Below are 14,346 nucleotides of genomic sequence, written 5' to 3' on the forward strand. Positions count from 1 at the left end.
AACATCTCTTAAAAACCAAGACATGAAGAGATAGAGAAAACTGCTTTTCCTTGCCCCATTTCTGATAACCAGTGTGTTTTGCATTGTAAGCTTCATTCTCATCCATTCCAAGCTGATTTTCCTTTCAAGTGTACAAAGTGATTTTATGTATTGTGGGACGTTCTATACAGTCCTCTTCGGACTGTAAGACTTCGTGCCAATAAACTGTATGGTGGTGCTTACAAAAGTTTTATGTGGCAGCAGTATGTCAGTGAACATGTTGTTTCCATGAGGAAGCAACTACCTTTCAAAGTCTGTTTACTTGTCTTTCATTCTTCCTCAAATGTTTTCTGGTTCTACAACTTTTCCCTACATCTTTGTCTCTAAAAAATGCTACTGGTGAAGTGGTGCTATTACGGAGCAGTGATGCTGGGAGTCGGTGCTTCCATTTCCAGTAGTAGCATCACTTTCTACTGGTGGATTCTTCCGTTATCTTATTGGTTCCCTGGGGAAAAAAAAAAAAACAAGACATTTGAGTAAGTCTCTCTTTAATATGTTGCTTCATTATTAGTAGGAGTTTATAAAAATTATTTTTCTCTAGCGCATTTAGCTGTCAGAATTCGCAAGCTGTCTTAGGGAGGAAATGAATTTTGTTCTAAACATCATCACCTTGAAATAAAAAGATTTTGGGGAGAATAATGTAGTAAATTTGGGGTCCAGATTGTAAAAGAAGAATCCTGAGGCCCAGCTGTGCACATCCATCTATCTTTTGGATCCCGGATACTAGTCTGTTGGTATATTTACTTTCCTTTACATAATTTTACAAATCCAAATTACACCACCTACATGGAGGAAGGTTGAACTTCATCCTGTCTACTGTAAAGGCAAAATAAACATATCGTGCTGTGGGGGCTTGATTCTTGTGTACTGTGTCAGTCAGCACTTACGTAAGTGAATGCTTCTGTTGCTGATTATGGCTAAGAATTGATGTTCTCTTATATGTTCATATAAACATGAAACTTCTTTGTATTCTTTTTATTAAGTAAATGACAGTCCTTGAAGTCAGAAATTGAAACACAGGCTGTTCACTGCCTGAGCTACGCCCCAATGCAAGTTTTCTTCTCCCTGTATGGGTACCTTGGGTCAGAATAACCTGCTCTGGACTGAGTCCAATGCACTCTGTGCATGCTGCCAGACGAGCACTCACATTGTGCTTTTATTGATGTTTTATTTATAACTATTGATTGTGAGGGTCGTAGATAAAACTATTTTTTAGATATATTCTAAAGCAACTTACAAAGTGCATCAGCAGCAAACTACTAACAGGTGATGTTAAAATAACGAGTTGTCAGCCTCTGTTTCTGTGTATGTATGTATAAAATAGGTAGAAATCATGCTCATGTTCATTGCCGTTGCTGGCATATTTCAGGAAACTGTAAAGCAAATCATAAAATATAATTATTAAAGGTCTTGTTCCCTGCTCTTCGTTTAACATTTATATGTTAGATAATGGTAATGAAAATCTTATACATGAAACGAACGTGTCAGTTTCTTTCATACGAGACTTGAATAGAAGAAATCCATTTATTAAAATTAACACATGCAGAATCTAATAATGCAGCTTTTCCTAGGCTAAATTCACACTGAAGTACTCTGAATTTTTCCCTGAATAAAAATTTTTGTCACTATTCCAACCAGAGTCAATAATGACATGCATTTAAGTAGACATCGAGTAGATGAATCTAATAGGTTGAAGTAAAGCTTTACCATTTGGCATCTCAGTTGTCTGTACTATTTCGTTGTATAAAACAGCGCCAATGTAATTTGAGTCCTCTAATCTCCTAGAATAATTAACACAATGCAAACTGCTAAAGGCTATTTCCAAAAATTGGTCAGTGGTTAGATGAGTAGTGATTCAAGTTGCAAGCTTAAGATGAGAAAGTGGAACTCCGCTGAAGGGGTCCCTTCGTATTGTGAAGGTGAATGTTATAAGAGGTTAGCTTTTCGCCTTGGCTTGAATGCTGTTAAGTGTGGTTGAATATTAAAATCTAACTTTAGTCTACAAAATAGGCAATATTTTATATTATTAATATAAATACTATAATATACTATTGCAATATATAGGATATGCATAATAAGATGTTACTGTATTTATCATTAACATATTAATATTTTCTATTAATAGGTCATGTCTGACTGTAGATAATTGTGAAGTTTAGTAAGAAAGTCTGTTATAAGAGGAGGACTGTACATGTTTGGCCAAAGAAGAATAGTGATTGGTTTAAAAAAAAGTAATTTTTCATTTATATAATGTACATTAGGGGGTACAGTTAATTTTAAGGGGATATTTGAGTCAAATAGTTTCATTAATTGTATTAAAGTAATGATAAGGTCCTACATAGCTTAAGAAACCACATATATTTGTTTGTAGAATTACAGCCATGAAGCATCAAATAAAGCTAACTTGACCCAAATTCAAACCAAGAAAGGGAGGTGGCTCTCCCACAAATGAGCTGTGGAAATCCTTATAAAAGATGTTGTGGAATCTGAAAGATTACATGGATTTGGGGGCAGCTGGACAAAGTTATGGAAGAGGAATTCTATGGAAAGTTACAAAATACATAGAAACCTGAGCTGAAATTGGCTGAACGCTGGGCTAGTGGTAGAGGGAAGGATCACATGTGCTTCCTAGTATGTGCTTTCTCCCAGACAGGTTTTTATGTAGCTTTTATGTATAAGCAAATTAGAGAGAACCTTTCACAGTGGTTTGAATGTACCTGAGGTTTTGCTGTTGCAAAATGTAAGTTGCAAATATTTGGACAAGTCAATAGGAATTTGCTTATTGGTTAAAAAAAAAGCAGTTTTGTCACTGTTATGCCCAGTGTAACAAAGTTCAGTGAGGTATTTATGGAAATGGAATTGCAATTAGCAGATAAAGCTGCAATATGGAGTAAATGAGCTTGGGAAAGGGATAGAGAGGAAGAATTTTGGAGTACCATCCCCATGTGAACCAGAGCACTGGGAATTGTAAGCAAGGAAGAGAGGGAGTATCCACAGCCCCGCTAGGCTCTCTCTCTGCGCTTAGATACTTCGTGGTCACGCCTGTGTCTGAGAACAATTTGGTCTATAGATCACACATACACAAGCAGATAGATAATCATTTAAAATGTATAAAAATGAATACACCTATAGAGATTTTGTCAGCCTTTAAGCACTTGCTATTATGTTAGCCTTGTTGAGGCTTGTCAATGGTTGAGTGAAGGTGAAATGAATGGTTAAAACAGATATGTTGTATCTACATTTGGTTCTAGTTAACTTCTCAATTTACCTAGGTAGTACATATTATTCATTAACTTAAACTTTTCACTGGTATAAAGTGGAAAAAAAAAAAAAAAGGAAGTATACTGATATATTATGTTACAGTGTATTTTTCACTAAGTTTCAGTAAGTTTCAATATTTGCTAGTGGGTTTGCTATTAATAAAATACCGCAAACCTGAAGCTTACCGTACCATGTCATTCACTCTTACATGAACCTAAAATTTGCTTACTGTTTTGGGAATGGTTCTAACTCACTCTTCTAGAATATTTGTTTCTATGTATGGGGTGAAAAATTGGACAAAGTTTAATCTACAGAGCAGAACAGTAGACTGAAATCAGTGGAGTTGAAATAGCTATAATTTCTGCGAATTGTGCTATTTAAATTAATTGGGGAGAGAAAGAGCCTATAAAACAGCTGTTCCCACTTTGTAAAGAGGTCATTGCTTATTAATTAGAGTCTGAAAAATAGTTTCTTGAAAAACCCCTCCATGTTGGCTAACTGCAAGGAAATTCTTCTACCAGATTTGAATAGAAATGTGAACTCTCTTTATCTTATAACTTTACTAAATACTTGCATTATACTTTTGTTTCACCTTTTTTTTGCTTGAGCGAAAGCTTCTTTTTCTCGGTTAAATTGATCAACTTGTTTTGTCTTGTGTTGACTAAACTTCAGTTGAATGATAATGTCAGTATTTTGAATTTTACACTGTTTCAGTCTTCGAAACAGCATGTCATGTTATTTGTTATAATAATCACAAGCTATGAATCAACCAAAAAATGATAGCAAATAGTAAAGAAAACCAAGGAACTGCAACAGATCTGTAGTGGCAAAGCCTTAGGTAATATTTGACTCTGATGCAAACCAATGTATTACGATTCTGCATGATGAACAAGTTTACTGTTGAGTGAGGAAGTGCTTCTCAGCCTCAGTACACAAATAGGTAAGATTTAAAATTCTTGTATTTAAAGACTTGGGAAGAACAAGGTGAAGTTAAAACTTGGGTTTGCAAGCTGAACTATACAGCAATACTCTAAAAGGAATTTCTCAAATCAAACTTAAATAAATTTTCATACGTGTGTAAATGTAGGAAAGCTGATCCAGTGGATACTGTTTCAGAAAATCTGGAAAATTAAGAGGTTAGAGAGGATGAAGAGGACTAGAGAGAAAAACAAACATTGATCAGTCCTTTTTATACACATTTTCCAGGTGAAACAGGAAATCTTAAAAAGAGCAGAGGAGAGTAAGGGCTTTGCACAAAATATTTTTTCTGATGCTTTTCGCTGTGTCAAGAAAAAGGTGAAAGAATGAATCAGAGATTTATTGGTCCAAAACAGCAGATAAATGACAAATGTGCTTTTCCCTGAATGCCCATTGTAATAAAAGAGTGATTCACTGTGCTAGGTGTAGATAGCGGCCAATATACCTTGACTCATACGTTTAACTGAAATTACTGCTCCCTGTTCTGCTTAGATGTTATGGAGCTCCTTCAGATCAACTGAAAAAACACCTAAATTGCCAGATAAATTATTTTACTGGCATAGGTATTCCTGCTAATATAGGTGGACAACGTTATTGAGAATGACACTAAAGTGAAACTAGTGAAGTGCAAGTAGCATTAAAGTGAATCAGTCCTGAAATCAATAGAGTATAGGTTGGGTTCACTGCACGATTGTGGTAAGTGGCTTTGGTACCGCACATCTCAACCTGTGGCAGTGAAGCGAGTGGCATCTCAGTCCTCTGAAAGTGGACTGAGATTAGCAGGTGGAAAATTTCTCTATACTGTCAGCGCAGCTCATTATTTATTGAACGTTGCCCCCAAGTAATTCTGTTTGGTGCAGGTGAATCTGAGGGCATATCTGCATACTGTTTTTAATCTGAGAAAGAAAACACGTTTTTCCAAAACTGAAGGAAAGCAGATGTTTTAGAAATGAGGAAAGAAAGGCTAGAAATAATAATCCAAAGAAAGGTAGAAGTGTATTACAAAAAGGTAGATTTAATTTGCATAATGTCTGTACAGTAATTGCATGAGCAGAAATTGTATAAGAGAAGTTCCAGATCTCCCCTTTGGGGGAATTTTGACCAGGCTTTTTGTGTGTGATTTTGCCTGCTTCGGGGACCACAAAAGCCTGCTCTCGTCTGCTTTTGTGAAATACTTGTGCTGAAATTCTTCATTGCTGAAGAGCAGGTTCATTGCTTGTGAATTGAACCTGAAAAAAGTTTGGGTATTCAAAAACTTGCATATTCAAACTTGCACTTTCAAATCTTTCGTCTACTACCTCACCTTCAAACCTCTGCGTCTTGTATCTTTAGATCATTACATCTATGACATTTAAAAAAAAAAGAATAAAAATTAATGTTTTTACTACTATCCACGTTCAGAATTCTTAGAAGGGGTGACAGACCCTATATGCAGTGCACTAATAATCTTGGTTAACAATCTTGCCTACCTTACTTTGGACTTCAGATACTATTTATCTGAATATCTTGAGATAAATAGAAATAAAAGAATGTATAGAAAATGAATTAATGGAGTATATGGTATGCTATTCTTCAACAAATGTTTGATCAATATATTGATAAATTATTTTCCTTATTTTTTCTGTTATATTTAACTTAATTTCTCATGGGAATAAAAAAGGAAAATCTGAAGTCAAAAGCCCAAGTGAAAGGAAATGATCTTTCCTGTTCTCAACAAACTTCCAAAATACTTAAGGAATGCAAAATTATTCTTCCTGTGTCTGTCCCTTTCTCCTAATTATTTTCCAGTTTCCATATTGTTTCTCTTGGTTACATTGGACATCTTGTCTTCTCTGCCTTTGTTCCTCATTTCTCTAGATTTAGTAGTTTGGGTTTGGGTTTTTTTAGTTTTTAGAATTTTTTTGCATGTAGGTGATCTGTATAATTGACTCTAGATAGATTCTTAAATTCAGGTTAATCGCATTCTATAATGTATTAGTTACTTTATGTTACATTTTCTGTGATTCGGCCTGTTTCTTCCCCCATCTTAAATTAACATTTCCCCTCAGTTAGGCTAAGGGCAGGTATTCGGAGGTCTCTGAATGCCATATTATCTGTTGTTTTGTGATGGAGGAAAGGCAGCAGTGGCCTGGGCGTACAGGAGGAGACAAGCGCCGCGGGGATCAGCCAGCACTTGTACACCAAAAGCCCCAGTGCATGATCTCTGTGCTGCGCCCTGTAGCCCTGAGTGAGTTACACATCTTACAGCAAGTTGCACATGAAGCAAATAGAAAATTCTGAAGACAACAAGTGCCAATTCAAAGAGGAAAGAAAAGGATACCACCTTTTATGCTTAGAAATGAAGACCTGTACCCAGGTAGTAGAAGACTCAGGTTAGTTTCAGCTTAGCCTGTAGGGATTGTTCAATATCTCTATCGATGATCTGGATGAGGGGATCGAGTGCACCCTCAGTAAGTTTGCAGACGACACCAAGTTGGGCGGGAGCATTGATCTGCTCGAGGGTAGGAAGGCTCTGCAGAGGGACCTGGACAGGCTGGATCGATGGGCCAAGGCCAATTGTATGAGGTTCAACAAGGCCAAGTGCCGGGTCCTGCGCTTCGGCCACAACAACCCCATGCAGCGCTACAGGCTGGGGGAAGAGTGGCTGGAAAGCTGCCTGTCAGAAAAGGACCTGGGGGTGTTGGTCGACAGCCGGCTGAACATGAGCCGGCAGTGTGCCCAGGCGGCCAAGAAGGCCAATGGCATCCTGGCCTGTATCAGAAATAGTGTGGCCAGCAGGAGCAGGGAAGTGATCGTGCCCCTGTACTCGGCCCTGGTGAGGCCGCACCTCCAGTACTGTGTTCAGTTTTGGGCCCCTCACTACAAGAAGGACGTTGAGGTGCTGGAGCGTGTCCAGAGAAGGGCAACGAGGCTGGTGAGGGGTCTGGAGAACAAGTCTGATGAGGAGCGTCTGAGGGAACTGGGGTTGTTTAGCCTGGAGAAGAGGAGGCTGAGGGGAGACCTCATCGCTCTCTACAACTACCTGAAAGGAGGTTGTAGCGAGGTGGGGGTCGGTCTCTTCTCCCAAGTAACAAGCGATAGGACAAGAGGAAACGGCCTCAAGTTGTGCCAGGGGAGGTTTAGATTGGATATTAGGAACAATTTCTTCACCAAAAGGGTTGTCAAGCATTGGAACAGGCTGCCCAGGGAAGTGGTTGAGTGACCATCCCTGGAGGTATTTAAAAGACGAGTAGATGAGGCGCTTAGGGCCATGGTTTAGTGGGCCTGGTGGTGTTGGGTCGATGGTTGGACTCGATGATCTTGGAGGTCTTTTCCAACCTAAATGATTCAATGATTCTATGATTTGAATTCACCTCTCCTATGTTCCAAAGACTGAAATTGCTTCCACATCTGGATGGTTGCACCTGAAGCAGAGTATGAAAGTGACAGCATGACTCTAGCCAAGTGTGACAAAACTGAGATTTCTAACACTCATTTTGTATTTACAGACTTGTTAATAAAATACATAAGCAGGTATGTACCTTGGAGCAGGTAACAGAATGCTTTTATGGTTAGCTTTGAAAAGTGTCATCTGGAAAAGAAAGAGAATTGATGCCATCACCAGCTGCTGAGGTGAAAAAGAAGCTTAATTGTACCTAAAATGAAGCTTAATGTACTTAAATAATGTTCCCAGATGCGTGATGATGCGCTTTTTTGCAACACTGGGTGGTCTGAGAATGACTGCTTCTTGTTTTTTGCTTTGGGAGTTAAAAAAGCAGAGAAAGAGGAAAAATCTTGTTAGAAAACTTTAGTTTTTGCAGACTGAGGAATTCTCAGAAGCACTAAATATGTAGAAAGCTGGCAGTGAGGAGTAAGAAAAACCTTTCATGTAGAAATAAGTGAGCTGGTATCCAGTATTTATACTGCTGATATCATGCACTAACAGTTGGTTCTATTTATCAATAGAAAGTGTAACTATTGGATATAACTGAGTATTATAAATTTCATATCAAACAATCCAAATAGGATGAATTTCTAAGACTAGCATCCTGTTGGCTAAAAGATGCAGTATTCATAGACTTCTGGTCCCATATATATGGGTGTAATGTATCTTACTTCAAACTAACATACTTGTTCCGGACAGTTTGTGTTAAAATGAGTGCTGCATTCTCCAGAAGATGATGTTAGTTTCTCAGTTTACCTTTTCAGATTTTCCAAGTCTTCATAGTCTGACATCAGTTGATATAGTCACTGTCTATTCTGAATCATGTAAAACACAGAATGCAAAAATAGCTTTCAGCAGCAGCATGTAAAGCAGGGTTTTCATATCAAGGTCAGAGAATCCCTGGTGTTTGCAAGCATGGTGGGAAGGAACTAGACAAGATTTAAACATTGCTAACGTGACATTGAAAAAGCACTTAAATGGGAATATCCAGGAAAATATTCCAATCAGTAGCGCTTCTTTTTTAATTTTTTAGATTTATTTCTCTTGGAGAAAATATAAGTATGTTTATTCTATAAAATTTGCCCAGGTACAAAGCTGGGAAACTTGGTTTACTTTACTTGACTTAAAATTTTATGAATTCCTACTGGAAAGTAAGAATTAACAGAAGTTTATATATAACATACAATAATTTTAAGGTTTTTCCACAGCTGAAAGAAATAGCTAGAATATGGGGTTTGTGGAGCTACTTTATTTTGTTTTGTTCTAATTAATTTGAAATCCTGAGCAACTGATGCATATGAACTGCCTGTTCTTGTGACTTGTTCTTTATATGTTCATTCTGTGGATATGTGGACATTTCCATGCTTTAGGAAATGCTGTGTTACACGGATGAGGCTCTCTGTCTTTATGAATGCCACATTTATTGTATTTTTATTTTATCTTCTCCAGACTGATGCCATGGCATCATCAGGTCTCTTCTTCAAAGATGGCAAAAAACGCATTGATTACATCTTGGTCTACAAAAAGTCAAGTCCGCAGGTAGAAAAAAGAAGCACATTTGAGAAGAATTTGAGAGCAGAAGGGTTAATGTTAGAACGAGAGGTGAGTCTTGTAGCTACGTAGTATAAAAACCCCTTTATAATACAGTCATACTTATTGGATTTATAAATGATTCCTGACAATCTTACAAGCCTTTCCAGTCAGGCTTTGTTAAACGCTATTAAATTAATAATAACAATTGTTTGATAGCATGTTTTTAACATGTTTTGGGGGTGCATGCTTGTACACATATACACACACGCATGTACTCTCCAAATTATAACCACTTTTAAATCGGAGCAGGTGTAGTGCAGTATAGAGGGAAAACTTCCAGCTCCTTATGCTTGCAAAACAGAAGATGCTTCAGTAACTCATGTTGTTGCTTTAATATATAACCTCTGTGTCTTTCAGCAGAATGCATGATGCTAAATGTCTCTGTTTTTAAAGGGGTAAAGATTTTCAATGTCACGTTAATCCATCTCTAGTTTACATGGCTTAATCTTCATTGGCTTCTTTGAGCTAGACTAGTTTACAATTTAAGTGCTACTGTTCAGGCTTCTGAATTTTCTTGAATACATTAAAAAAAAAAAAGCCTGTTATTTTAATAGTATTAAAAATGAAAATATTTTATGCAGAGTGCAAAGTTGTACTGTCAAATCCCTCCTCCTTTTTTTTTAAATACTGAAACTTTTAAAAAACTTGAGTGTTAGAAAGGATTTTTTTACCCCTTTTTTACCCTTTTTTTTACTTTTTTTTTTTCCTAGTTGCATGGGTGTAATTTTGTAATCTTGACTCTGATCTGTTATAGTTTGTTTTCCCAAAATTCCATGTTAATATATCTTCAAGGCTCCTAATACAGTTGTTGGTACAGTAGAGATTAATTAATATTTGTGTCTAGGTACTCTAAATAAATATTAAAAACAAGGTGTTCTTTGCATTGTCAAAAAATAAATTCTAGGGAATTGTGGGTTTGCTTGCATTTTATTCTTTCCTTCCCTGGTAGTGGAGTGTGTGGATATTCAGGCATTTTCAGTTTCCTTCTGTGAAATGATGGGCAAATGCCTTTATTTGTCCATCTAGAACCATTTCACAAGCATGTTAAATTGTTGCTGTTGTGATTGGGATGTCAGTAATGGCAGTATTAATATAAAAAGGAAGGAAAACAAAGCCAGGAAAACAGCCTTGGATTTTTGCTGTTTCATGAATTACTTATAGAACAGGCATATATTTAGTCTATCCTGAAGTAAGCTCCTATACTTCATGTGTCTTTCATCTTGATTTATACTTTTCAACTCGATAGAATTAGCTTACATGTTCTGTGTTCAAGCAATGAGCTTTTAACTGATTTGAAGTTCTTGCAAGTTCTAGCTGACAATGTAGCTTGTTGAATATTCATAAATAACCGACCTGACAGTAGTTTAAAGTTTGTTTTTAAGGCTTTTAAAAATTGTTTCAAGCCTAGTAGAAAAAATTATCTGATTTTGTGGTACTTACTGAAATCAGAACAAGCTCAGCTGGAATCAATTCAGAAGTATTGACACTTCAGAAAAAATACATTTTTATAAGATCATAATTCTAGATATCAAGTGTTTTAAGTTGTTGTCCAGTAGTACTTTTTTATGCACATATTTTGAGAAAAAGAAAATCCTAGAAGTACTGTTATTGAACTGTGATATGACTATGGTAGGTAGGTAGAATTGTGAAAACTTAAAATTTTATTAACACTTTAACTAAATTTTCTTTTACCTTTAATTACCAAACTTTGCATTACTCGAGTTTTTGGGAGGCTTTAATCAGACTTAACTCTATCAAACTATTTACTTATAGAAACTCAAGTAAATACATCTGGGAGAAGGGCGTGGAACTGAAGTGTTCGTAAGAAAAGATAAATATAGGAACCTATAATGCTGAAAATCTTCTTTTATGTACAAATAAATCAGTGATAAAAACCATTTGTGTAGAGTATTCCTTGTAATTTTACAAAAAACCTCAATTCTTACAGAGATCACATTTATAAGTTCATAGCAGATACTGCAATTACTTAACCATTCCCTGGAGTTACCATTTAGGCAGAGTGGGACCAGCAGCCTTCTCTCAGCTGTTCTTACGTCTCTAGCAGCCAAGCACCATTCTTCCTAAATGGGAGACACACAGAATGGTCTTCAAACTGCTCGTCTAAGATGATTTGGAGGGGATTTAAAATTAATTCATTTATTCCATGTCAAAAAATGCTGCATAAAGCCTTTCTCTACTTCTGCTGTGTTTATGAGCAAAGATCTGTCCTACAGATTCCTTTTGACAGTTACTAGTTTACTCATATTACAGGGTTTGGGAGAGAAAAAAAAAGTTATTAATTTTCCTTCGTCTAGCTCAGAGCACATAGAGTGTTTTCAGACTTACATGGCCACTTCAGGCCTGAAAGCAGAATTTGACCATGAAGAATGCTTTTAGAAAGGTGAATGCCATAGAGGTTTGAATTATTAATATGTATTTGTTTGTTATTGCTCTTTACAGCCAGCTGTTACAAACAGTGATATCATGTTTGTTAAAATTCACTGCCCATGGGAGACACTGTGCAAATACGCAGAAAGAATGAACATCAGGATGCCTTTCAGGTACTGTGGAAACTATTTCAAGAAACTTGTAATTTAGTGCTTACTATTAAAAGTTCATTACTGAAGGCTGAAATGCAGTCTTTTCTGCATTGTGGCCAGGCACGCTTATATTTAATTTAGTGAGGTGATAGGGAGAAAGGAGGGGAGAAACATATATAATAGGCACTGTTCTTGTCACATTTACCTGTGGTACTTGTTTTCAAACTTACCTTCCAAGTCAAATTGAGCACGTCTTTAGAAAATACTGTTAGTAGTTCACACATTGTTTTGGATGTCCTTGGCAGAGTTTCAGATATTCTTCGTCTGAGCTCAAGTATTCTCCATGATTTTAGGGTATTTCTGAAGTCTTACCCAAAGGCAAGTGAAATGACAGAAATAGCTGGTGTCTTCTGTGTCTCCAATATAACACATATTGGCATACTTTGAATAAAATGAGATACCTTTATTTCTTGGTCCTCTAGCTTTCCTTTGGCAGAATAATGAACTGAACTGAGTTCCTTGTCTATGTGCTAAACAAATGCTGTCATGTGTTTTTGCAATAAGTATTTGTTATTTATTTGTAGGATGTTAATACCTCCTGCAATAATACAGAAGTTTTTAAAGGAGAAAATGTCCCTTTTCAAATCAATTAATAATGTTCTTCCAGAGAGAGAAGAGCGTGTAGTGTGCTGTAAACCTCATCAGGAGTTAAAGTGGTGACCAGATGCCAAAGCTGTGTGACTCACGGAAAATACCCTTACAGCACTCCTTTCTCGCTTGAATTGCCAAGTGCTCTATCTTTCATGTCCCTGCTGATTTCAGCTATCACAGTGTGGCTCTCTTGCATTGCTCCCAAGCCAGAAACAGTCATCATGAAGCATCCTTTGCTCAAAACTCACTTCAAATAGCCAGTTCTATACTGAGTTTCCACATCATCCCATTAAGCCTTCAAAGTTCTTTTCATAAAAAAAAAGTTTTCTGTAACAGTCATCTTCCATATGTTTGAGAATATTATTATAGTGCCATTTGAGCTTCTCCAGTTTGAATAATACTTGTCAACATTTTAAATATAGAAGTGTTTGCATATGTGTACACACTCACATAAACAATCTAAATTCAATTTAAAAATAGTTCTTTCTTGCTTTTGATACTTGAAGTCACAAAATTAACTTAGGATTTAGCAATGGTTTGAATTCTTCATCATTTTAGTAACTTCACAGATCAGTAGATCTGATCTTCAAGAAAAAAAGGGCTGACTTTTGCAATACTGCTTTATTTGGAAGGCAATCAGTCATGTTTGTTTATTATATTATTAACTGACAGGTAAATATATTCTCGTTGGGGTTTTTTTTGTTGTTGTTTTTTTTTTTTCTTTCTTCCCAAAGTGTCTGATCCATGTTTCTTTGTTTCTGGGCTGTTGCTTTAGCTTCCTTTTATATCTCTCAGTTCAGTACACCAAAAGTACATAAAAAGCTAAATTTTGCTGCTTCACCTTGTGGCAGTTTTGCTGTAGAATGAAACACATTTGTTTGGTAAGAAAAGAGCCCACTGTCCACCTCTACCTCCATAATAGAACTGTGAGAAATAGTAAATTGATCACCTTTTCTTTTCTCTTTAAAAAGATTTCAATAGGAATTTAAATGAAATTGCAATCTAAAACTTGTGTGACTATTTCAAATAGGCTATTTATTTAATTTCTGTACTTTTTAAAAAATAAAAGTGAACACAGTTTTATTGTGAACACAAAGTGGATGTAGCAGAATAGAACAAAGTTCTGTTTTGCTCTGCCAGCAGCCAGTCTAAAGTGTCCAATACAGGAGTTGAGCAAATCTAGAGCAGTGTTTCATGAAGCCACCTTTCTTTCCAGAAGACTGTGGTTTAGAGACTTTCTGAGGCAGAGTTCATGTCTTCATCTTTGCTTACATTAGCCCCGATGGCTTTTCATGGATGCAAAAATAGCCGTCTACACTTCCGTAACAACATCCTGTGACCACGCATTTTATAATTTAATTACATATTCTGTCAAAAGCACTTTTGTTTGTTTTAAGTCTTGAGCTTGTTTATTTAAATGAAACTTTTCTTAACTGGATGGCATATATTGTTTTCCTGAGGTAACTATTTCCTCCATTCAATGGACAGAGGAAGCTCAAATCATACAATTCTCCCACAATTGCAATGAACTAGAGTCGTTCCCTCCCAAGAATTTTAGGTAGTCCTCAAGTAGTTTCAGGTAGTCCTGCAAGGAGCAGGGAGTTGGACTCTGATCCTTACGGGTCTCTTCCAACTTGCGATATTCTATGATTCTAAGAACAGATTATTTCTCTTAGTCTTTATCTGATTTATCAGTGGCTTCTGACTGTCCATTTTTAATACATAATCAAAGAAGAGAGCTAACCTTCCCTGCAGTACTTTAATGCAGTACACCCTTCTTCTCTTGAACAGTGTTGCGAAATTTTGGCTTTCGGTTATGGTCACTAAAATATAAGATATGTCAGTATCATATATGAGTAA

At 36.5% G+C, this 14,346-nt stretch overlaps 1 protein-coding gene across 4 annotated transcripts in view; it reads left to right on the forward strand.

Annotated features, from left to right (window-relative positions):
- ANO3 (anoctamin 3) overlaps nucleotides 1-14,346 on the forward strand; it is a 223,808-nt gene that overhangs the window by 143,522 nt on the left and 65,940 nt on the right. For all 4 annotated transcript variants that reach the window (XM_076343847.1, XM_076343848.1, XM_076343849.1 and 1 more), the window contains exons 5-6: nucleotides 9,152-9,304; nucleotides 11,756-11,856. In XM_076343847.1, coding sequence (XP_076199962.1) covers nucleotides 9,152-9,304; nucleotides 11,756-11,856 — 254 coding nt within the window. The remainder of the gene's footprint in view (nucleotides 1-9,151; nucleotides 9,305-11,755; nucleotides 11,857-14,346) is intronic.

Source organism: Aptenodytes patagonicus, chromosome 7 (assembly GCF_965638725.1).
Source record: "Aptenodytes patagonicus chromosome 7, bAptPat1.pri.cur, whole genome shotgun sequence".
NCBI lineage: Eukaryota > Metazoa > Chordata > Aves > Sphenisciformes > Spheniscidae > Aptenodytes > Aptenodytes patagonicus.